General features: G+C 36.2%; 2 protein-coding genes across 2 annotated transcripts in view; both read right to left on the reverse strand.

Moving 5' to 3' along the window:
• Positions 1–469, reverse strand: part of LOC115065766 (carcinine transporter) — a 1,371,383-nt gene extending 1,370,914 nt beyond the window's left edge. Inside the window, exons 1-2 of the mRNA XM_049462541.1 lie at positions 293–469; positions 8–232 (exon numbers count right to left, since the gene is read on the reverse strand). Of these exons, the coding sequence (XP_049318498.1) occupies positions 8–232; positions 293–367 (300 nt within the window). The 5' untranslated portion in view covers positions 368–469. The remainder of the gene's footprint in view (positions 1–7; positions 233–292) is intronic.
• The window catches only part of LOC125780334 (uncharacterized), a 386,491-nt gene that overhangs the window by 42,793 nt on the left and 317,071 nt on the right, over positions 1–26,627 (reverse strand). The window lies entirely within an intron of this gene.

A 26,627-nucleotide genomic window follows, 5' to 3' on the forward strand; every position in this document is an offset into this window, starting at 1 on the left:
TTCTCACCATGTTCTTTGGAATTGCTAAAAGTTTCCGTTTTTCTATGGGTATATCAAATAGCTCTGGCACTTTGCACCAATAGTCATTAGGAACATTTGCCATAAAAATTTGATTAAAGGCGCAAAATCCACAAGGTATACATGCTGGTAGGCATATTCCAAAAACCAACATTTTTTGATATATTCCAAACTCTCCTATTGATGGTAATAAGTCATCTAAATCTAGAGATTCCTACAACGAGTTTAATTATTGTTAATTCATATGTTTAAATTTAAGTATGTGTAAACATACATCCAGGTTTTCATTATCACTTCTTAAATTGTTTCCTTCACAAAAGTCGGCTACAATTTCGTTTTCATAATCCATATTCGCCTTGCTTATTATTTTATATATATTTAAACTTCTTCTAATTGTTTGTTAGTACAGCAGTATGAAGACTTAAAAGTTTCTACCGCACTGTTATATGCCAAATGTACTAGGGTAAGCTATATTTTCATTAAGTAAAAAATATTTTACGAGTACTCGTATAGCTGCATATTTCAATAGTTTAAATATACTGACTTTCGATTATAGCTGTTTAACGAGTTCCCTTATTTTACGTCAGTCAATATATATTATGTACAAAGAATGCTAAATTTTTAATTAAATAGCAAGAATAACAAGTTAGCTTCGGTAGCACCGCAACACTTCACAAGCGAAAAAATTTTTTGTATATATATAATCCATTATCTATCTCGAGTATTCATATGTTTGACAAATAACTATTAGGTATTCAAACCAACTGCCCTCAACATGTTGCCCTTCCTTAAAATTTTTATGGCGGTTCCGACCATGTTTGATCGACACAGTTTGTTATGTATAACGGATGGGCCATATAAAATTTTAAATTTAAAGGTAGGGCGTAAAAGATTGAGTGTAGAGTTTGCTGTATGGCACGTCGCGTCTTGCTGGAACCAAGTCTTCCTCTTCAATTTGCTTGAAGAAAAATTTGGTTCGGTTCGCGATATCGCTCACCATTGGTGGTTACGGCGGTTCCTTCTTCATTTCCGAAGAAAAATGGGCCGATGATTCCACCAGACCAAAATCCGCACCATACAGTGATTCGTGCTGGGTACATTGGCTTCTCGACGATTACGTGTGGGTTTTCTGTGCCCCAAATGCGACAATTCTGCTTGTTAACGTAACCATCGAGGTGAAAATGTGCTTTGTCCGAAAAGATGATTTTTCGGTAAAATTGACAATCTTCGGCCAAACGATCTTCTGCCCAATCTGCGAACTGTAGACAGCTTTTTTCTAGTGAATAGCGACCCATTTCGTAAATTTTAGACTTTTTACTGAATATCTGTTACTTTCCGAATGGTTTTTGACGTTTCCAATGTCGAAATATAGATAATTCAAATTTAAAACGTTAGATGACCCACCCCATACTTAGCAGTAACACTGATAATTAAACATAGTTTCCATAACCTAACGGTTGTTCGTATCACTCAAGACTCATCCCGATATAATATATAGACCGTTCGTCCATTTGTCCGTATACCCGTAGGGGTCATCCATAAATTACGTCACACCTTGAAGGGGGGGGGGGGGGGGGGGAATTTTAAAATTCAGAAGTGACATTGTGTGACAAGGGGCAGGGGGGGGGGAGATGCTTTGTGACATCACATTTCAAAATTTGTGATGTACAAACGTGAAATTTATAGGTAAACAAAAAATATTAAGCATTTATAAACACAATCTTTGTTTTTAACACTTAAGTTGTAACCAAGATTTTTCCTGCCCATGCTTCTTACTCGTACAAGTATAACATGCTGAGGTATACTCGCCGTGTCCGGCGTTCGTTACAATAAATTTGTAAACATTGGTGCTCTTGCGCGAATCGTACTTTATTTTATTTTATATTATAATTTTAATCAAAGTTACAAAATTGTCTCCCGCGTTATAGTTTCAGCTTTACAACATTTTAAATATTTTCATTTAGATGCAATTTATATAGCTACAAATGCCCCAGGAAGGAGTGCATTTAAGAGAGTTGAATGACGCATGGCACCTCTCAGTCGCGAACTTACTGGTGTACTTTTATTTATTTATTAGATGTAAAATAGTAATACAATTATTATTTTACATTTTTATTGGAAAGAAGCACTAGCTACTGAGGCTTTCGGCTTACCTAATTCTTTACAATATAGTTATTTTTAAAATTATTTATACTTAATAGTGATAATTGAATTAGTGTGAAGTATACTCGTACATGTTGCTATTTAAATTATATAAGGTGTTTAATTTTACATTTTAATAAAAATTGATTTATAAGTCTTATGTTAGCAGCATTGGTATTTTTTAGTAATTGTTTTGGATCTATTGTGCCAAAAGTGGTGAGTCTGTGTGCAGCAAGTGCAGGGCAGCTTAGCAAAATGTGATCCACTGATGTAGCGTTTGCATTGCATAGGAAGCATGGTGGTGGATTCCTACCCTTGAGGAGGTGTTCGTGTGTCAAAACTGTGTGTCCGATGCGAAGACGGGTGAAAGTTTGGGCATCGTGGTATGAGCATGTAATAGGAAAGGTTGGTTTAACACCTGCTGGGTTGATGGTCGCGTAATAGTGATTCGGAGGTTGTAATGTGCCTTTCATTACTTTGATGAAATCTAGACCTAAGCGGAGTATGTCCGACTTATCTAAATAAGGGTATAAGTGTAGAGGTTCTTTTGTGGCTAGTCTGGCTCTGGCATCTGCTTCTTCGTTGCCAGGTAATCCGACGTGGCCTGGTACCCACATTATTTTAATTTTGTGCTCCTTTTTGATTAACAGGTCTCTTGTAGTTGAAATAATTATGTTGCGATTATTTACATTTTGAATGGCTGAGACTACCGACTTGCTATCTGTACAAATTAGGTATTTGTGGTTGCTTTTTACTGCATATGACACTGCTTCAAGAATTGCTGACGCTTCTGCAGAGAATACTGAGCTGCAGGGGTGAAGTATACCGGAATATATGGTAGAACCGTCTTCTTTTACCACTGCAAAAGCTGTTGCATGTTCCGTTTTTGAGCCATCTGTATATAAACATGTCCACGAACTTGATACAAGAGGACGAGTTGCTTCATAGAAAAGTTGGTGGTAGGTAGATGCGTTAGTTGAGCTCCTCGGGTATTGCATGAGGTTTGTAACAAACGAAGATTTACTCAGGAGCCATGGCGGCGATGCTCTGTTTGTAGCTAATTGAAGGCGAGTAGTGAGATCAATTTCTTTTGCTAGATTCAAACATCTCATTATCCCCGATTTGATGCTGAAACTGCGTTTGTAGTTGACCGCCTTTTTTATAGTTTCGTACAAAATTTTGTTCTTACAGTTTAGCAGTTTAGGAAAAAGTCGGATGTAATTTTGTAACACCCTCTCCTCGATTGAAGGAACACCGGCTTCCGTTAGCAATGAACTTGTAGGTGACGTCGGAAATGCACGAAGACTTCTGCGAATGGCCATATGATAGGGACCAGATATAAGCTTGATGTTACTTTTGGCACAATTACCGTAAACTGGAAGACCGTAGTCAATTTTTGATAATATAATAGATTTAGTGATGTTTACGAGGGTGGTATGTACTATGAATTAAACTATGTTTGGATGATAGATACTTTACAATATTCAGACGAGAAATTAAACAGTTTCTAATATAGTTACAGTGCACTTTAAAAGTGTGTTTTTTATCAAAGAATACACCAAGTATTTTAAGTCTATCGACAGTTTCAATAATTGTATTATTGAAACTAAAACTTATACTGTTACAACTGAGTTTTTTGCACATGTGGAATATCTTACACTTTTCGAATGATAATTGGGCTCCTGATAGTTCAGACCAGTCTGAGATATCGGAGAGGATATCGGAAAAGTGGTTTTTTACAATATTTAAATCTTTTATCTTAGTAAATATAAGAACATCATCAGCATACCCTATATGATCAATATGATTATATGTACTTATTCAAAATGTTACTGATAGCATTGAAAGCTATAATAAACAGCGTTACAGAAAGGGGCGATCCTTGTGGGATTCCGTTAGTAAAATTAAAAATCTTAGAATATATGTTGTTAGTTTTGGCTCTTAGTCTTCGGTTCGTTAAAAAATCTTTAATGAAATTAAAAATTTTTTTTCCGACCTTCCATTTTGTTAGCTGTTCTAAAACTACGTGCGCTCCTACTCGATCAAAAGCTTTTTCGAAGTCTAGGCTTAAGACTGAGATATGGTTTTTCGTAGATAGTGCCATCGATGCGTTATGATCGAAGTAAAGAAGGGCATCCATGGTACTATGACCATTTTTGAAGGCGACTTGGTGTTGGCTGATTAAATTATTTTTTAGAGCGAGCCACATAATGCGTTTGGAAATAATTTTTTCGATCATCTTTCCCATACAGGGAATTAAGGATATGGGTCTGTAGCTTGAAATGGATATATTTGGCTTGTTAGGCTTGAGAATAGGAACGACTGTAACCATTTTCCAAGTTTGTGGATACACACCTTTATCGAAAATGTTATTATAAAGGTCCAAGAGCCTAGATTTAAGTCCGACTGGAAGATTTTTTAACATGTCGTAAGAAATCCGGTCAAAGCCAGGGGTTTTACCTTTCATTGAGGTGAGTGTTGAATTAAGCTCATCGTATGTTATTGGGAATTCTAGTGTTTTTGCTGTGGGAGATGGATTACAATGGTATGTTGAGTTAAAATATCTCAGTTTTTCGGATACGAAACGTTGGTGAAAGTTTGTGTCGCTGGAGTATTGGGACCAATTTGAGGCAAAACGATTTGCAATTTCGAATGGGTGAGAAATAGAGTTGCCATTTTCCACCAAAAGTTTAATTTGGGATGGGGTGTAGGGTCCTACAAGCATTTTGATACTGGACCAAATTTGTTTTGGATTACTAGATGGGTTTATATTATTAGTTAAGTTTTCAAAGTTTGAGCGCTTAGCTTCTTTCAATTTTCTCCTAAAGGCGGCATTGGCTTTTTTGTAACTGATGAGATTAGCTGTAGACCGATTTCTCTTGAACATTTCCCAAGCATTTTGTTTAATATTTCTAAAATTTTGGAGATCTGGGTTCCACCACGGGACAACTTTCCTAACAGGGCGCCTAGTGGTTTGGGGGATGGCATAATGGGCAGCTGAGCGTATACATTTTTGGATAGAAGAGGCTTCTTTGTTTATGTTGATGCTGGTTGGATGTTGTAGGTTTAGCTGCGACGCCAAATATTGGTATTTTCGCCAGTCAGCTCTTTCCAAAACGAACTTCGGTTTTGGGGAGGTTTTAATGTTAGGTTGTTGTGGAGGAAAAGTTGTCAGAATAGGGAAGTGGTCGCTACAATAGAGATCTTGAAGAGTTTTGCTGGAAAGTTTGGGTGCCAATGAGGCAGAGCTGGCAATGACATCGATATGGGTAAGAGTTTGATGCGTGGATAAGTGAGTTGGTTGACCGTCATTCAAAACGACTAGATTGTTGTATAAAATTACGTCTTCAACATATTTGCCCCTTCTGTTGACGGTGGGTGAGCCCCACATAGGGCTCCAAGCATTTAAATCTCCCAAAAGAATGATTGGCGTACTGTAACTGTTCAAAATGTTATTAATATCTCTAGCAGTGAAATGCTGCTGAGGTGGAATGTACATTGAGATAATGGTGAATTTATAGCTTAAATTTACTTCGATTACTATAGAGGAAATATCTGAATTGACAGCAATAAGTTTATGAGGGATTGACTTTTTAATAAGTACACCAATACCTTGCTTTTTATTAGTATTGGAAGGCAGGTTGTGAAAGTAGCTGTGATATTGTTTAGGAGCCTGGGCGGATTTATTGAAAGCTACATGAGTTTCTGCAAGAGATATCAAAGATGGGTTATATTCTTTAATTAGAATTTGAAGGTGATCGTAATTATTGTAATAGCCTTTGATATTCCACTGTAAAATGGAGAAAATTTTGGTGAGAACTGAAAGAGCTAAAGCTATTTATTTATTTATTTTTTTCTATTGAGTTAGTCATATCAGTATTGGGTGCTGATGAAGAGTTTAATTGTAGAATTGAGTTATTGGGAAATTCGGAGGGAAAGAAGTTAGAATGGGTTAAATTAATTTCTGTCGGTGAGTTTAAAGTTGTGTTTGGTTGAGTAGAAGAGCTTTCGTGCCTGTTGGTTACTGAGTAAGTTTTTAGTGAATTATTATCTGAGATCGTTTGTGTGAAGTTTGAGTGCGGAGAGAGGCTTGTTTGTGATCTTAGGCTTGAATTGTTGTTGGTAGGTGAGTGTTCATTAAAACTGGTTTTTTCTATGGTCGTGTGTGTGGGGTTTGAGTTAGAAGTGAAAGAGGAGGTAGAAGGAACTGATGATTGTAATTCAGCTTTTTGTTGTGGATATGTAATTTTTGGAGTTTTGACAGGTTGCTTGACATTTATTTCTTTACTATTTTCCTGTACATATGTTTCTTTGAGGATGGTAGAAAATGAATTAGAAGAGGTTGTCGGTAAAGGTGTTATATTACTTTCGTTATAAAATTTTATTGCATCGCGCATCGTGCATTTTCTTTCGGTTTTGATGCGTAATATTTCTTTTGATTGGGTGTATTTAGGGCATGAATTTGACGAGGAGGGGTGATCATTTGCGCAATTAACGCAGTATTTACGTGTGCAAACTTCGGGGTCGTGCGGGGGGAGGCCACACGTGTCGCAAATGAAGGCATTATTGCAGCGTTTGGTTGTATGTCCAAGCTTTTGACATTTTTTGCATCTCATTGGATTGGGTATGTACAACCTAACACGTGCTGAATGCCACGAGACTTGAACAGAGCTAGGTAGGTGGTAGCGGTCAAATGTTAACAGGCATACACCAGTTGGTTGGGGTTTATTATTTATTAATTTGGTAAATTTGAAAACTGCGATCACACCTTGATCACTTAAGTTATCAATAATTTCTTCTTCGGCTATGTCATTGAGGCATGGAGCAAAGATTGTCCCTCTCGTAGAGTTTAGGTTGGTGTGATATTTCACTTCTACATCACAGAGGCCTGCTAATCTTTTGGTATCAAGAAATTTTTTTGCGATCGTGGTGTTTTTCACTAGAAGCAGGAGGCTGCCGTCACGTAATTCGGATATAGACACGATGTCTTTGCAAATCACTTGTAGAGATTTTTGCACTGCAAAACACGAGAATTTCGTTAGGGGTTTGTTGGGTTCAAGTGAAGATATCACCAAATATTTTGGGTTTTCTTTTTGTATTTTTGGCAACTCGGGAAAAACGTTTAATTGGTTTTTAGTTGGTTTTTTCCTTTTTGGTTGGGGGCTAACAGCAAGCGGGCCAAATCTGTTATCCCCTAAAAAGGGGGGCCCAGGGGCCATTGTGTATCACTTTGTCACTCACTGAATCAAAATATTATTTAATACGAAACGAAAAATAAATTGAATTCACTGAAATAAGAATGGCGAACACAGAAGCTACGCTAAACTCAAGCAAAAAAGGAAAGTCACAGAGAGAAATAACTACGTGCACACACGAAGAATGATAGTCGGTGACTGACTGGTGTACTATTAAATCATGATGATTTTGGGTCACATCTTGATTCAAGTAATCGAACTACTGACTTAGATCTAGAAAAACGAAACTTCGAAAGTGCGGGCAATGTGTTGGCTGACATTTGGAGCAGTTAGTCATTGATAATTTTACAGTCGTTGCTGAATGCCTTGCACCAACTGTTACTGGACTGGATATTGAACAGCCTATGATGTTGAAAAATAATACTACTTGGTAAGCTAATCATATACGTGAATCACAATATTTAATACAAATAGGTACTAAAATGTGAAACTATTGCATGTTACGGTGTAAGACCTTCTAGTCATTGGAAATTATTAAAAGAAGGATATTTACCACCACCTGTGGTAATTAAACAGACATCAGAAGGTTATGGAGTCACAGGGAGTGATGACAACGACGCTAAGGTTGCTCCATTATTACTACAGATATTATTAAATCTCCAAGCATCATCCCATCTAATAGGCATATTTATTAACGAAAATGTTTTTTTTTTTTTTTAATAATGAAAATAGGCATATTTATTAACGAAAATGGTTTGTTTTTTTTTTTTTGTTTTTTTTTTTCGTTGGATTTGGCTCGTCTTGGAAGACCCACACGGTCGATTGCTGTTTTTTTTTTGGGCTCATACGCATAGATCCATGATTCGTCATCCGATCTTATAAACGTCTCTTGAAGCACCGCGATCGTATTTATTCAGCATTTCTTTACACCAATCCACACGAGCCTTTTTTTGAGCGATTGTCAAATTGTGCGGGATCCAACGAGAACAAACCTTTTTTACGGCCAGGTGTTTATGCAATATCGAATGTATGCTGGTGGGAGAAATGCATAGGCATGCCTCTATCGGAAAGTATGTTACATGACGCTCTTGCATTATCAGTTCACGTACGGCATCGATGTTTTCTGGCACAACGGCTGTTTTTGGACGACCTTCACGGAATTCGTCTTTGAGCGAGCGCCGGCCACGATTGAATTCGTTGTACCAGTTTTTCACAGTGCTATAGAATGGTGCTTCATAGCCATACAAAGATTTTAGTTCATCTATGCACTCTTGTCGTGATAATGCACGTCGAAAGTTGTGAAAAATGATCGCATGAAAATGTTCACGAGTTAATTCTATTTTTTGGCCGAGATGAATTTTTTAATTCCCTGTAAATAAAACAATTCATGATTAAATGACAAAACGTTCTGAGTGATGTTATGCTAAAAATGTCAAACTTTCCAATGGAAATGTCAGATTGCACCTGGCAACACTTAGTGTTGCCTAGTCCAGAAATATATAGCAGCCTATGTATTTTTCTTCATATTAAGCCACCAATCAACACAAACAATCACATAAAAAACAAGAGCTGTTACCTATCGCGAAAATTCGTCCTCAAAGAATTGCGGCTAGACGTGACCGAGAGATTCTCTGTTTAATGAATGTTGACGATGCTTTATGGATGGAGGAAGACGATTTTGATACGAAAGATGTTCCTGACATCCAAATCCAGAACGAAAATTAAGTGCCTGATTACCAGTAGTAAATGATATAAAGGAGTAGGTCAAAAGTCCGTGAACACAAGATGATTAAGTTTTGTATTTTTAATTAGCATATTTAAGTATCTATTATTTCTTGACTAGTCACTCGTTGTATCTGTACTTTAATATTTAACTAAATGTTGATTTTATTAAAGATTATTCAATAAATATAAGAATAAATAGAATAACCGTTTTTTTTGATAAAACCATAAAATTGGAAAATGTGTGACGTCACGAAAGGGGGGGCTAGTTGAAAATGTGACAACTTGTGACAAGGAGGGGGGGGAGAGGTTAAAAAGTCCTTAAATTCGTGTGACGTAATTTATGGATGGCCCCGTACAAGCAAGAACTTTAAAAATTATGCTTTTTATTAGCTAGAGCGAGACGCGCGTTTTTTGGGAGTTTCAAATTATATTATTAATAAGTTATAAATATTATTTTCAAAATTCAACGCCTTAAATTATATTATAAGCAACAATCCAATACAAAATTTCGTTTTGAGTTATTTAATGTGTACACCTGTATGTGCGTTTAACAATTTTTTAAAGTGAGAAAGTCTGAAGTACCCAACGGGTTAAGAGCGCTGCAAACGTTTTTTTTTTTTTAATAAAACAATAACAGTTTGGGATATCAATGAACTATATACTTTAAATTCGTATAGCAGGTAATTCAACCCAAAACAAAAGTATTTAATACTTTTCTTTTTAATACTTTTTTTATTTTTATTCATTTTAAAACGCCCAAAATATATATATCTGATCTTTGTAGAAATAGTTCTTAGGCGAGGGTATCAAAAACAGGCCATGATGGAGAATCACATCGCAATCGCATCCCAGAGAGTCAAGTATCAAGCGCTCGCAAGGACTTGCTCAACAAAATTCAAGAACTTCTCAAGTCCGCGAAAATTAGTCAAAAGAATATACATATTTTTGAGCTCCACCGAAATGAGTACTATTTATTAATAATCTTAAGACTAACTGATTACATGGTTATAACTTATATTTATACTAACAAGAATGTTTACTTATTACTAATTAATAGATTGTTTGGATATAGATATATACTCATATTATACTCGTATTATTTGTTTAGGTTTGTTTACACATCTATATATATAAAAGAAAGTGACGTTAGTTACTACGCTTATAACTGGAGAACGCCTGGATCGATTTCGGTGATTAACACCAATTCCGACAGGTCTCCGCTCAAACAAGGAGAATACTTAAGAAAAATCTGGAAAATTTTCCGAAAAAAAATTATGAAGAAAATAAATTTTCAAATACGATTTTAAAAAGGAAATAAAAACGAACATGATTTTAAGTGCTGTATTGCCAGTAGATGGCGTTGTGTGCATCAACTTTTGACAGCTGCATGCATATGCACAGTTTGCAACGCAAAATGCAATGACATATGTGACTTGAGTTTAGTAACATAAATATCGGCATTTTCTTAAGCTTTTATCGGCTTTCGTTAGTTATTGTAATTCAATTTGATTTAATACATTATCTATATATATAAAACAAAGACTTATAACTCGAGATCTGCTGAACCAATTTTCATGGTTATTGATTCGTTGGATTTGTCTCCACCCCGAATAGCAGAATACATATTAAAAACAATGAAAACTCGATAAAATTTGATAATTCCAATAGTAACTTTTTTCCATACAATTTTTGTTTGTTTTGTTTTTCAATATTTTTATTTGTAAATTATTTGAATAGTTTAATTTCGGTCGCTTGCTTTTTTATTCCGGCTATTCAAAAGAAAAATTATTGAAAATTATTCAGAGAAAACTTTACGTGTGTTTCACACAAAGAGGTCAATTGCAGATTGAAATTTGTTACGAAGCCACGAAGAGGTCGCCCTAATATCGGTCGGCCTTCGTTTTGCCATCAACGTATGGCAGCCCAAGGCAAGGCAAGAAGTACTCCCAGGATGCGGTGACATATGTACGTGCGGAATTATGGATCGCGATCAATCAGCAAGCGATCATCACAGCACGACTTTTCAAACAACAGTTGCGATGTTTGATTGACTTTATCTTGAAGGAACGTATATATGTACGGTGCTGTTGGATGCTAGATGTACTCTGTTGAGTGGCAAAATAGAGGTTTTCGGCACGCACACATTCTTCTTTGGATGGTGGATGATGGTTACACCAGATCAAATTGATTAAATCATTTCTCCGGAAATTCCTGATGTAGAGAAAGATCCAGTATTATATGAAGTGGTGGAAACCAATATGGTTCATGGACCTTGCGGACACTACAATCCCTTTTCGGTTTGTATGTCTGACAATAAATGCACGAAACAGTATCCACGTGCTTTTCTTTCGGTAACACAAACTGGAAATGATGGATATCAACTCTATCAGCGTCGCTCACCAGATAACAGAACATTCAGCATTCAACTTAGAAGAGTGAATATCGAAGTTGACAACACATAGATCGTACTATATTCACCCTTATTGTGTAATTCATATTCAAAACTCATATCAGTGTTTGGTATTGCAGTTTGGTGAAATCGATAAAATACGTTTGTAAGTACGTCATTCCCTTTGTTCTAAGGTAAGGTTGTTGTGTTGTTCAAACTTAAGGTTGTATTGATATTTTTTTATTTAGGATTGTTTGTTGTAGTGATAGTCCATCTCTATTACTCCAACTCAAGGTTGTTATGATGCATTTTCTTTAATGTTGTTTTGATACATTCTGTTTTTATCATAAGGAATACGTTACTTAACTTTGAAGACCTCATTCGGACGTGCGCGAGAATCTATTATTACAATGCCAAAAATTTATTTAATTAACGAACTACAACAAGCGTTCCAAAGTAAACAGGCTTAAAAAAAAACAGAACATATGGTTTTTTCGGCAAAATCAATTTATTTTTTTTTTTTCAAAATAGTCTCCTTCTGTCTGCTGCGTTGAAAGCTTTTTTGCATCGTCCAAAAGCATGTCGAACGGGGGTTTTAGCTCGTTGGCCGGTGTAGATCAGTATGTCCGTGAAAGCCTTTTGAATGGCATTTTTCCGAAAAGGAAAAAGTCGCACGGTGCCATGTCAGGTGAATACGGGGAGTGGTTAATGGAGAAAATGTGACTTTTGGTCAAATAATTGGTCACAAGCTTCGATCGATGAGACGGCGCATTAGCAATTTTTGGTCGTTAGTCAATTTGTGCGGAAAAAACCATGCACACACATTTCGTAAGCCCAAATGTTCATTCAAAATGCGATTAATCGATGTTTTGGAGATGCTCAATTCCATTTACATGAATTTCAATGATGATTTCGGCTGATTTTTGACAAATTCACGCACAGTTTCGATGGAATTTCCGGTATTCACGGATTTTGATTGACCCACATGTTGATCGTCATTTATGTCCTCATGATCACCTTGAAAACACTCGTGCACTCTGGTACGGGATAGGCAATCATCGTCATAAACTTGTTTCATCAATTGAAACTTTCGGTAAAAGTCTTATGAATTTTAAAACAAAATTAAATATTGGCGCTTTGTTCGAAGCTCATTTTCGCACCGATAACACAAACATATTGACACTTAAAGCGCAATAACTTCACTTCCAATCCATGAAATGTCATGAAATTCTCACTGGACAATAGCACCAGTCGACATATAGATGGAGCCACCAGAGGGCGCTATGTAAAAATTGCCACAAATGCAAAACCTAGCTACAGATTTATTTTATCACCTATAGTTCATTAATCCTTCATTAAACCCAATTTAATATGCAAAGATGGTAGTAATACCTTTTAGGAATCAACTAGAGGTTCACTGGTAACGTTTTTTTGTCCCAGCACTCACTGCCTGACGTACTGGCTACTTCTATATGTAATGACAGTCTCTCGCACGATTGTCCCATTCGCAAAGGAAGCAACAAAATTTCATATATCCTAGTTGAATTCCAAAAAGAACTGCTATTACTTTTAGGTCTCCACATATTGCCCAACCATACTCATGATAACAGATGTACTTTAAATAACTCTCATATTCTCATATGATTCCATTATATGATCCGCTTGAGCTAAAGTCACAGATGGATATTTGTTACCGTTATGAACTAATACCGTCGTTTAGAGGGATCAATGAATAGATGCCAATCACGTGGGTCATGTTTCTGTCCTAGTGCATTAAAAAAGATGTTAACTTTTGAACAGTGTGCTAAATCCTCTTGAAGAAAGCGAGTTGTAAAAAGTAATATTTATATCACTTTGGAAAACATTCTAACCTTTTAGTCTGGATGCCAAAAGTTCAGCTGCTTTTGAGGCTTATAGCCTTGACAGACGGCAGCGTTAACCCTGATTAACTGCGCCCTTAATCAGATCCAAATTTATAGGTGACAGACAGCAGCGAAGCGAGTTACCGAACAGCTGATTGGCATATTAATAACATTTTCAATTTTATAAAACAAAAATGGATAGAAGACAAGCATTGCGATTGTTAGCCGCACAGATGATGCAAATTATAAATTATATATAAGTTATACATGCATGCTGTATTTTGCACAATTTTCTAAAAATATTAGAAATGCAATAGCTCTGAGTTTTCGTGAGTATAGATGTATAGAGTAGCAGAAAACAAATATTAGTACACATAATTACAAACATCCATTTTTTAAAGAGATCATTTTTTATTTAAATTCATTTTCTGTTACATTATATTATGTTTTAAGACTAGAAAATAACAAAACATTTCATTAAATAATGGTTAAGGACTAGAAAATAACAAAACATTTCATTAAATATGGTGAACGAAGGTGGCAGCGGACATGACGGTGATGGTGACGGCAACGAAGGTGGCGGCGGACATGATGGCGATGGCAACGGAGGTGATAATGATGGGTCGGACGGCGGCAACAATTGGTTTAATGTTAAATTCTAAAAAAAATTAACTTTATAAATGCATGTGTTTATATAAATAAAATAAATTCGTTTTTACCTCGGAATACGAGTATGTCTCTATGTACAAAGCCGAATTAACGGCAGTACACCCTACTATGCGATTCACAGCATTATAATGCTTCCAAGGCGAGGGACTACCACCAGAAGGGCCAATTTTGGTTTTCTCCTCTCTGAAAGTAGAGTTATTAATGTGTTAAAAGAAGAAATCTAATTATTGAAAAAACTCACCTGTATTTCTTTGTCATATTTTTCACTTTGCAGTGAATTTCCTCGGTGGTGTATTTTTGTGCCATTTCCTGCGAAATCTCATTGTATATATGAGCATTTCGCTTTGCACGCCGGAGGTCGTGGGAACGTGCCTCTCATTTTTCCAGCAGCTCCAACTCATCCTTAAAAGTCCGCCCTGAACGCTTTTTTCTGCCAGCCATCTGAAATTAAAACAAAGATAATAATTTTCGTTTAGAAGGCAATGCAAAATAATAAAATTACTTACTTTTAATCTTCAATCGTCGCTTTTTAAAATAACTTTGAATACATTTAAACGTAAAACAGCTGTCACTGTTCTTATTTTTCATTCACAATAGAATACAGCTGTCAATTATTAACAATGTTGCCAACGAAAATCTCACAAACTCCCTAAAATTTTGAGAGTTATGTTTGGATTCAGCAACGGAGTTAGCTGTGGTAACTCCTGAATTAATCCCGAAAAATGCAAATAATCTGGTTTAACGCTGCCGTCTGTCAATGCTATTAGATGTCGAACTCATTAACTTCACCCAGTGAAAATCATATAAAGGCCATTTCCTTTTCGGTTTCTGTAACATTACCTGAAGAGGTAGTCGATTCTAGTTCTTCATCGAGACTCCAAGATTCTGGTTCTTTTGGAATAGGAAGTTATTTACTGTGTTTAACAGGTCTTAAAGCTGATGGTTAATTCTGTACTTAACCGTATGTTTAGACTTCGGTCCAATACCTTTAATATTCGTGAGGCAGTCTGTAACATGATCTTTAGGTTCTCTCCAAACCATTGGCACAGCAAAAGGCTTTTTACGATTTGAACCTTTTAACCAAACTGTTAACAATATTACACAAGTTTTACAACAGATATGTGGGGTCCATGCTTTGTCTTGGTCCCCAACTTTAACACCAAAATACAGTTCATAAGCTTTTAGCACAAGCGGAGTAAAATTACATTTTTGCGATTTAAAAGTTAGTTCTCCGCACACATAACAAAAACTGTTGGCACAGTTTTAGGCATTGTATCTAAAAATATTAAACACAGAAATTTCAAAAACGTAAAAGAATGTGAACTCAAAAACGTTTTGCTAACCAAACATAGAACACGTAACCGATTAGGACACCGTTAGTATACTGATAAATTTTGTAAAATAAAACGATCGTAAAATACGCTGTTTACTTCAAACGAGCAGGCAGAACCGGTCTAAACCGGGTAAATCCCTGATCGTATGAAAATATGAGGTGATGCAATATAATGAAATTTTATGTATAGTAAAATGTAAAGCCGCAGGTTCCAGAATACTTGTAGGTGATAGAAAATTCGGTTTTCAGATTTGACTTCAGGGTATCAAATAGCGTTAGAAATACCTAAGAATTTTCATGTCACAAATTATGTGTCTCCCATACTAATTTTTTATTGCAAAAAACTAAGGAAGCATAAGCAAACAAATGTATGCGTACATAATGTAAATGCAATTATAGACTGCTTCGAGGTGAGTAACCGATTTTCCCCCATCTTTCCCCTGCTTAAAAAAAGCACATTGAATTAGGTTGCTCACTTGCATAAAATGAGTACTGCTTTTACTTATTTATATTAATTAAATACTGAAATCCTGCTAAATTATTCTAGACAGGTAGTATATAAATGGTATAAAGGGACTTTATCGGAACTGGTGTGAAAATTGGACAAAGGACGTGGCACCGCCCACTTTTTGGTAAAATCCTATATCTCGGAACCCGATGAACGATTATAATTCTCTTAAAGTATTCCACCTCTTAACCAAAAATTGTCCAAATCCAACCAAAACTGTTAAAGTCCCTAGGTACCAAAAGTTTGGATCCCGGTACCTATAATTGACTTTTGACCGAAAATATCGTTCAATGTGTGAGATATGAAATCGAAATTCACACAAAATTCTTTCCTGCCAATAGTATTTCTTTGTATCAAAAATGGGTTGAATAGGGTCAATACTTCCCTGAGCTCCCATATACCTAATATAAAATTTTCGAACTTCTAGGATACTTTATATTGGATATATCCGCCGATATTTGAGTCATCTCAATGAAAATTTCATAAATTTTTTTATTCATAACAGTGCATCTTTTTGGCTAAAATAGATACAATTGAGCGACAACTTCCCCCCTCCCCCAAATAACTATTACCAAGATTTTCGAACACCCACTTGGCCTTGCTCCATATGATTGATGATTGTATGTGAGGTACCTTAATGAAACCAAGGGAACATTTTTTGAGTATGTGGCATATTAGTAGTATGTGGGATGAGCAAAAATAGATAAAATCTGGTCGATACTACCCCGTACTGCACCCGAACTTAGCCCTTCCTTACTTGTTTGATTTGAATATTATTATATTTAACATGCATTTTTATTCATTTTCATGCTCCTATGTGCGTCGTAGAGGATTGCATCGTGGGTTGAAAAAGACACTCAGTATTTGTGGTCACTGAATAAGACTCATGTTAGCACTTCGTCAACTCAAGGCGTTAACAAATACTCCACTCCGAAAATACGGAGTATCTGGGCTCGAATCGCGGCACACGTTAACGAGCAAAATTTATGAATTTTTATTGTTTTCGGATCGTTGTACTCGCTATCGAATACGCACTTTCGAAATTTGAAATTTCCTCATTCGATAACGTGTTCTCGTTTGTACGAAAGAATCGAAATCTTACTCATTAGCTATTTTTTTTTTTTTTTTTTTTTTTTTTTTTGTTTCAATATCTTTTTATTTATTGAATCTGCTTTTTGTTTTGAAAGCCTAACAATAAGTAATAAAATCTTAAACCTATTTAAAAACTAGACACGCTCAAGCAAATGATTGAGGTGTTTTGGTGATACATTGCTCCTCAGTACGCGGGCATATCTCTTCTTTTAAGGCGTGTTTGATTGCAGGAATGTACCAAAGCATTAGCCAAAGGGTTTGGGTGATCACGGAGTTTACATATATATTTAATTCTGCTGTCTTCTACTTCTTTCCTTACCATAGAAATACCAAGGTCTTTATGGATATTCTCATTACGCATGTACCATGGTGAACACGTGATTGATCTAAGCATTTTTGATTGGAACCTTTGTATTATGTCTATATTAGTTGCACAGGTCGTACCCCACAGTTGAATGCCATACATCCAAATCGGCTTTATGACCGCATTATATAAAAGCACTTTGTTGTCTAGGCTAAGTTTGGAGTTTTTATTTAATAGCCAATTTAAATTTGCAGCTCTTATCTTCATGCAAGTTATTTTACTAGATATATGTTTTTTCCACGTAAGTCTTCTATCTAGGTGAATACCAAGATAGGTTACTTCATTCGCTTGGGGTACTAAAATATTGTTAATTTTTATTGCCGGACACATTTTTGGTCTAAGCGAAAATGTAACATGCTTACACTTTTGTTCATTTACCTTTATACGCCAGTTAGCTAGCCATTCTTCGACAAACTTTAAGTGCTCGGCTAATATTCTTGATGCTATTATGTGGCATTTGTTACGGCTCACTATAGCTGTGTCGTCCGCAAAAGTAGAAGTTAATACATTGTTAGCTGTTGGAAGATCTGCTGTATATATGATGTATAGTATTGGGCCTAGAACACTGCCCTGGGGTACACCAGCCCTTATCTGTCTTTCATCAGATATGAAATCTCCCACTTTTACCATAAATTTTCTATTTTTTAAATACGATTCCAATGTTTTATATAATTTTGAAGGCAGAATATTTTTAATCTTGTATAAAAGGCCCTCATGCCATACCTTATCAAACGCCTGAGCCACGTCTAGAAATATAGCTGAACAGTACTCCCTGTGCTCAAATGCTCTTCTTATTTCGTTAGTAATTCTATTTACTTGCTCAATCGTGCTATGTTTTTCACGAAACCCAAATTGGTGCATTGGTACTATATTATTTTCGTGGAGGAAAGGAGTCATCTTTGATAGTAACAATTTTTCAAATATCTTAGAAAGACAGGGTAGAAGACTGATTGGTCTGTATGAAGACGGCTGTGTTAAGTCTTTCCCAGGTTTGTCTATCAAGATGATCTGCGACTTTTTCCACGAATTTGGATAGTGTCCGAGATTAAGAATTGCATTGAAGAGCAAAGAGAGCACCTTTAAGGCAATATTTGGTAACTCAATTAGCATTTTTGGGGTAATATTATCATGTCCAGGTGATTTTTTGGGGTTAAGCTCTTTTATTATTCTAGTAACTTCAGAAGTAGAAGTCCTAATAGACACATGCGACTCTTTTGCGGTATTGGGCAAGGTTGGCAACTCAAAGTTGTTTTTTGGGCAATTGGGTTGAAATACCTTTTCTAGGTGATTTGCAAAGCAATTTGCCTTGTCCTCATCACTACGCGCCCAATTACCATTCAACTGTCTTAGAGGCATGTTGGAATCTACTGGTGGCTTGAAAGACTTTTGTGCTTTCCAAAGAGAATTTTGCTTGCGAGAATTTGGACACAGTTTCTTTATATAATTTTCAGTGTTGTGTTCCTCTTCGCATTTAAGCGCTTTTTTAACTTTCGTACAGCAGATTTCAGTTGAAGCAGAGTTGAAGGGGATCGACTTAACTGCCATTCCCGCCTAGCTCGCCTTTTCTCATTTACAAGTTTCTCTATTTCATTATTGGTGATCTTTCTAAAACCAACTGGTTTGTTATTTCTTTTTGGTGTTGCCAATACAGCTGCATTAGTTATTACGTCATTAATTTCTCTTATATTTTCATCAATGTCTCTTCCTGTATTTATTTTGCAATCAATATTGATGTGGGTGCTGATATACTTTCTATATTTCAACCAGTTAGTTTTATGTGATGTTAGAGTAACTTTTGGCTCAAATATCATGGGCTGTTCGTATAACTTTATTAGTACAGGAGAATGATCAGATGATAAGTCTGTACATGTATCAGCTGTCATAAGCGATCTATCTATATTTTTGACTACAGCAAAATCTATTAAGTCTGGTATTTTTCTTCTATCACTGGGCCAGTATGTCGGCTTACCAGGAGATATTATATCCAGCTTATTATTCTTATTCATAATAGTGTAGTACAACTGTCGTCCTTTCGGATTAATAAGACGTGAGCCCCAGTACGTGTGTTTTGCGTTATAATCTCCACCTGCTAGAAATTTTTGACCTAGTGTTCCAAAAAAGTCTTTAAATTCGATTTCCGTAATTTTAAAACGAGGTGGACAGTATATAGCAGTAAGGTTTAAGTCACAACCCCGATTTTTGAGTGAAATTGTTGTAGCTTGTAACTGTGGAGTAGCATGCGATTCTAGGGCATAGTGGTTTAAACGATTTCTAATCAACACTGCCGTGCCACCATGCGCTTTTCCATCTGGATGATTTGTGACATAGACTCTAAATCCCGGAATATTGAAATTATTTTTATTTGTTAAATGAGTTTCTGATAAAAGCATTACATCAATATTCTTTTCAGACAGAAATCTGATAATCTCTAATTTATGTTGGTTAACACCGTTGGCATTCCATATACAGATATTTAGTAAGCTCATTTTTTACTTAATAAATTTTGCAGCATTTGATTTTGTGATTTTATTAAATCTTGGATCATGTTTTGCATGGTAGACATAAATTGTGTCATACACTGTGTAAGATTTATAATCATAGTTTCAATACCTCCATTTGGAGGATTTTGCGGCAGTTGCATTTGCACAGTGTTGCCTTTCACTACATTTGCATAGCTTCCATGTATATTATTATTGATTGATCTTTTCTCTGAGGTTGCTATAATTTCATTACGGGGTGTTTGTAACATTTGGTTACGACGTGCTTGAATGCCCTGTGACAACTTCGATTTCAAATCTTTATATACAGGACAACCCCTGTAGTTAGCAGTGTGATTTCCTCCACAATTGCTGCATTTTTTATTTAATTCTTCTTTCTTAAGGGTGCATTTCGAAGTGGGATGTAAATCACCACATACCACACAAACACTGCGTAGAGTGCAATATGATTTAGTATGCCCATATTCTTGTTAGTACATTGTACCGGCCCATTTCTTTTATGTGGTTCTTCCACAGTTACTCTGCGATGCAGCAAATATTTCAGATTGTATATAGGATGGGTCTCATTTTTTTTTAGTTGATTCGAATTCGGCAACAATTCAATTTTAAACATTGGCTGTGGTACTTTGTTTCTATTAAATATATTTACAACTGTTTTAATTCCAAAACCACATTCCTCCAATGCTTCTTTCACTTCACTAGAGTCTACGGCGGACTCTATGCCCTTGATTACAACAACTAGGCCCTTAGAGCTCTTCAGTTGATACGAATAATAATTTTTGTTTTTATTCGACAAAAATTTAACGCTTTCCATGAAACTTTTTTCAGTGTAGGACTGAATTTTTGTTTCGTCTATATTGCCTTTTTTCAAAGGCACTATATGAAAATTGTTAGTGCCAACAATTTCACTTAAATTCGCAACAAGAGTATTACTGCTACGCTCGCGCAAATATATCGGAGGTGGTTTGGCATTAACGACTGTGGTGGTACCCTTCGCATCGTCGTCTGAACCATTGCTTAGTATGGCAAATCTGTTGCCATTTAAAACTTCCGTTTTATTTTTATTTGGTGTGCTGCCTTGAAATTTTTTAGGATTGACCGCTGATTTAGAAGGACTTAATTTCCTCTTTATATTGACGTAGCGGTCAATGCCTGTTTGTACAGACGGGCTTTTTTTTGTTGGTACACTCTCACCTTGCCTTGTGATTTTCTTCGTTGCCTGCTCGTTTGTTGGTACCTGCAGGCTGGTTGGTGTCAGGGCATTTGTTATTGCCCGATTGTTGTTTTCGGCTGCTACTGCTGACTGCGTTCTTTGCTTCGATTCCTTTTCAGCTGATCGCCGCGATGACTCATCATCGCCGTTACACTTTTTATTTGCAGTAGTTGTGATTGTTGTTGGGTCGACAAAGCTGAAGTAGGCATTTAAGGAATGCCTACGGCCTTGCTGATGAGGCTGCGAAGCACTCATTATTGTTTGTTTGATTTTTGTTTTGTTTTTTGTTTTCACTTGTTGATTCGTGCACTAATTGTTTATGTTTATTATTATTAATTTGTGTGCACTGTTTTAAATGTTTGTTTACAATTTATAAATTGTTTTTTTTTTTTTTTTTTTTTTTGTTTTACTTTGGTTTTATGATTAATTTTTTTTTTGTAAAGATTGAATTCACGGAGTGAGTTAAATAACACGTCCGTACCCTTTGAACACTCTCTTTTGCCAATATTTGAGAAACGTTATAGTACAAATTAAAAAAAAAAGTTTTAAATATATCAGTTAAAAATAATCACAGGTAAAATGTAAGTTATAATACCCTGAGTAGGGTATATTAAGTTTGTCACGAAGTTTGTAACACTCAGAAGGAAGCGTCGAAGACCCTGTAAAGCATATACGAGTATATAAATGATCAGTATATTCAGCTGAGTCGATTTAGCCATGTCCGTCTGTCTGTCTGTCTGTAGATATACGAACTAGTCCATCAGTTTTAAAGATATCGTTTTGAAATTTTGCAAACGTTCTTTTCTCTTCAAGAAGCTGCTCATTTGTCGGAACTGCCGATATAGGACCACTATAACATATAGCTGATTAAAATAATAATATACAAAAATAGGCATTTGCTGATTACAATATAAGAAAAGAAAACTTCATTCAACAAAGCCTCGAAAGAAAGGACTGGTGGTGGTCCATACGAGGAAAAGCTTTTAACTGTATCAGAAGAGCAACTCCTTCAAGCTACGGGGATAGATGTTGCAGTAGAAGTAAAAATCTTGAGAAACTAATTGCTTAAAAGAAAAAATCGCTGCAAATAAAAGAAGATGTACACTAAGCAGATATGCAAAAAACAGCTGTAGAGTTGCAGATTAAAACTCATGAGCTTGATAATTTAAAGAGAAAAGTTCAGAAATAAACACTAATATATACGATATGTAAATTCCAAGTTCCTGTTTTTACTGAAAATGTATATGTATATTAAAACAAAATATGAATTCAAATGTTGTTGGAACGTTTAATTCACTTATTATCTAAATACAGCATAATATGATCTATAATTCTATGACCAATTTAGTTAATTGAGTATCATTTCCCGTATCTATTTCTATATTACTGTTTTCATTTACAAAATATTTGCAACATGTTGAATTTTTAAACTGTATGCAGATGTTATGCAATGCTGCACATACATTGCCGAACTTCGCCACCTTTTCAGGACTATACCGACTTCTTTTAGATTTACTAAGAATTTTCCTTTATATTGTTTTGTATCGTATTTCAATGTATTCGAAAATGTCATTTAGAGCTACACCAAAGAAGTTATTTCATAAAATTTCTATTCGTTTCGTATCGAGTGCGACGATACGCACACTCGACACGTAACGAAGTTTCATTCGATACGATTACTTGCCTGCTCACGACTGCCACGATTCGGGCCCTGTTTTAGAATATCGTGTCAATTCTGTTCCTATAGCAACCATAGGATTTTATTTGGGAACGTTTTAAGTCACTAAACATCCCTCAGCGTTTCGACCACTCAAAAACGTTTGGACTTTGTATCAAGTGCCTATCAAAGGGACATCAAGTTGGCAATTGTCGATCATCTTACAGGTGCATGTTGGTGCACGACAATATCACAGTTTACTTCACTGCGGTTCTACTCCAGGCCAACAAAGAGACAGCCGCGCTTACACACATGAATAATTCAATTGCAACAGCAGGTAATGCAGGTAATCTTCATCAATAATTTTTTCCAAGGGTTGCTGCTGCCAAAAATAAACAAAACATACAAATTCAAAGCATCGGCTTATCGTCAATAAATATCAAATTCAAAACCTCAATATCAAGTCACAAGTCACCGTCTTTTGACTTCAATTGACGTTTTGAATTACATCGTATAATGCTCATATCAACATTTCACCATGGAATATCCCATTCGAGCTTTTTGTGGAATATAGTGGACATTATGTGAGACAGTTGTTAGGAAGCAAATAAATAACAGTAAACTAAATTTTGTATCACTCTCAAACCAGATTTCGCTTAACATACATAAATGTCGTTTTTTTAGTTATATTTTAATTTTAATGAACCCAGTTCAAGTTTTTTTGACAACATCTGATGAGTCGACATTACGAGTTTTCGAGAGAAAGGTTCTGGTCCTTACCGCGTTGACCACAGCGAATATCGCAATTGATGGAACGATGAGCTGTAGATATACGACTACATTGACATAGTTCAGTCAATGTAGAATTAAGAGACAGGTCATGCCGTACCAGCTCTTCCAGCTCTGAAAGTATTCGACGCAATACCCGCCGGGACAAAGAGGAGAAAAAGAAGACGTCCACTCCGTTGGAGAGACCAGGTGGAGAAGGACCTGGCTCCACTTAAAATTTCCAATTGGAGAAAAGAAGAAACGACTAGCGCGCTATTGTTAACTCGAAAATAATCGCGTAAATGGTGTCTACGCCAGTAAAGAAGAAAAAGAGATCAAGTTTTAATGCAGGGCGTGAATAGTGTGCGAAAGTGTGAAATAAAACAAAAATAAAATATTTGCGACAATCGAGCAAAGCCAAAAAAAATTGTGAGTACTAAGTTTTTGCATGATGTTATGTGTAACTTAATTTATATACGTCGAATATATTCGACATTGACAAGAAGAAGCAGATTTCTTCCAAAATGTTGTACACAATAATGTTATAGTAATTTTTGGCCATAACAAAGTTATATTCTTTTTCTCTTCAGAAAACGCTCTACTGTAAATGAATTTTTGCAATGCTAATACTGAGTATACAACCGAAATGTTCCCAATTCCACAATACCAGAGTTGGAATTTTAGCAAAGCCTTCGTCGGCGAAAATGTTTACAACCGTAAATTTTTAGAGGTATAGCAAACAGAAATAAGTGAGGTCTTGAAAATGTCCACTCCCTTTTTTATGAGAGCAACATGATTTTGTTGATTTTTTTACGAGAGCAACAAACTGCTCAAAACTGTTGATGATGCTGGAGTTTATTTTGCACATCATACAATGATGAGTGTACTCAAATTCCCTCAGGTTTAGGAATGTAATTTTCTATTGGAGATATAACCCAAGACACAACAATTTCCACATTGTTGATATGTGTGACTAGGCTGTTCGTGTCTATAAAACGCGACCAATAGTTGAGGTGATTAGAAATCGGCTAAAACATTGTCATTAAAAGAAAAACTTTGGGTTGATGAAGAAATCATCCCATTAATGAATTTTTCAATAGAGACGCTACAAAAGTAGTGCGATAGGGACAGCAAACGATGCCATATTTTTTCCCGCACTTTTGAAATTTCTCTTCAGAAAGGTTTGCCATTTCATCATGAAAAGATAATCCAATTACGAGTCGAAAGTATTAAAGTTTACTACCGAAATTCGTAGTCAGTGGCCTCAACTATGAAAGCACTACGTCCAATTTATGGCCACCATAATCGTCCTGACAGATCAAAAATTGATCACTTAGTAGAAAAATTTTAATCCACAGGCACAGTACAAAATTTACTCGTTCCAGTGAGACAAAGAAGTGCCCGTGAGGCGTTGGGCATTTCTGTGACGTTTTTGTGGAGAATTGTGCGAAAAGATTTTGGCCTATATCCTTACAAGAACAAATTGACACAAGAGCTGAAGCCGCTTGACTGCCAAAATCGTCGTATATTCGTGAATTTGTCTGAGTAACAACTTGGAAATAATACAGATTTTCATCGAATGAACGGCTTCGTCAATAATCAAAATATGCGTTATTGTTAAGGCAGCAATCCACCCGTACTCTATGAGTCATGAGCCGTACTTTTTCCGTAATGATCAAGACCGGCAGGTTATTTTGAATGGAAATTGCTACCGCTCAAAGATAACCGAATATTTTTGGCCCGAATGGGATGGTTTGGACTTGGACGATATGTGGTTCTAATAGGACAGCGCCACAAGCCACACGGCAAATGTCACAATCGATTTATTGAAAACCAAGTTATGTGAACGTGTTATCTCACGAAATGACCAGTCAATTGGGCGCCTCGGTGGTACCATTTGACGCCGTTAGACTATTTCTGGTGGGTCCACGTCAAGTCTGTGGTCTAGCCAACAAGGCAGCGATGATTAATGAACTTCGCACGAATATCGAACATGAAATTGCAGCACTGTCGGCCGATTTATGTTTGAAAACGACGAAAATTGGGTTCAGCCTCTGGACTTCTACAGGTGTGCCCGTGGTAGCCATACAAAGAAAATCGAGCTTCATACATAATGACATAAAATGTAACTTCACAGGAAAAAATAATTTTATTAACATCACAAACTGTTTTTGATTTATGTATTTAATAAAACTTTTGTAGCGATCTTATTGAAAAACATGTCATGTGGAAAAGGGGAATGCCGTACGATTTCCTGACATATCAAGAATCCACGACACCATAAATCAAGAACCACTTCCCACCATAACAATTGTTTGAAATATTGATACAAACCAAAAGTACAATTCGAATAATTAAATTTCCAGTATACGTTTGCCTAAAGAAAAAGAAATGAAAGTAAGAGGAAAGGGTTCATCTGCACAATGTACGACAATAAGGTTGTGAATCTGTCTTCAAACTTTGTTTTCAGGCAAAAGGAAAACCAAAAATTTCTACTTATCGTAGAGGTCTTCGTCTTCCTCTGCTTTCACTACGGGTACTCCGTCGAATACTTTCAGAGATGGAATGTTTTCATCCATTCGGACGACATGACCTAGCCCGTGTAGCCGCTGTCGATATTCGCCGCGGCCAACGCGCAAAGGAACATATATCTTTCGCAGAATTTTCTCCTGAAAACTCGTAACGTCGACTCATCAGTTGTTGTCATCGTCCAAGACTCTGCACTATAAAGCATGACCGGAATAATGAGTGTCTTATAGAAATTGGTTTTGTTCGTCGAGAGTGGACTTTACTTCTAAATTGCCTTCTCGTTCCGAAGAACCACCTTTTGGCAAGAGTTATCCTGCGTTGGATTTCCAGGCTGACATTGTTGGTGGTGACTATACTGGTTCCAGGACAGACGCAATTATCTACGACTTCAAAGTTATGACTATCAACAGTGACGTTGGTGTGCAAGTCGAGTAGAAAATCGTTCGACTATCTGTTGTGATTGCAGCTTCTGGACGTCGAACCTTCCTTGTGTTTGTTGACGTGCGTTTTTTGCGCACAGAGGCGGGTGCGAATCTTGGCAGTAACAAGATAGTGGTCCAACTTGATGCCAGGACCTTGTCTACCGCCCACTTTGAGAATAAATATTTTTTTAGCGCTATAGCACTATAACTTCTAATTAATTATTGTGACCTACATATGTATGA

Source organism: Bactrocera dorsalis, chromosome 1, assembly GCF_023373825.1.
Source record: "Bactrocera dorsalis isolate Fly_Bdor chromosome 1, ASM2337382v1, whole genome shotgun sequence".
NCBI classification, from domain to species: domain Eukaryota; kingdom Metazoa; phylum Arthropoda; class Insecta; order Diptera; family Tephritidae; genus Bactrocera; species Bactrocera dorsalis.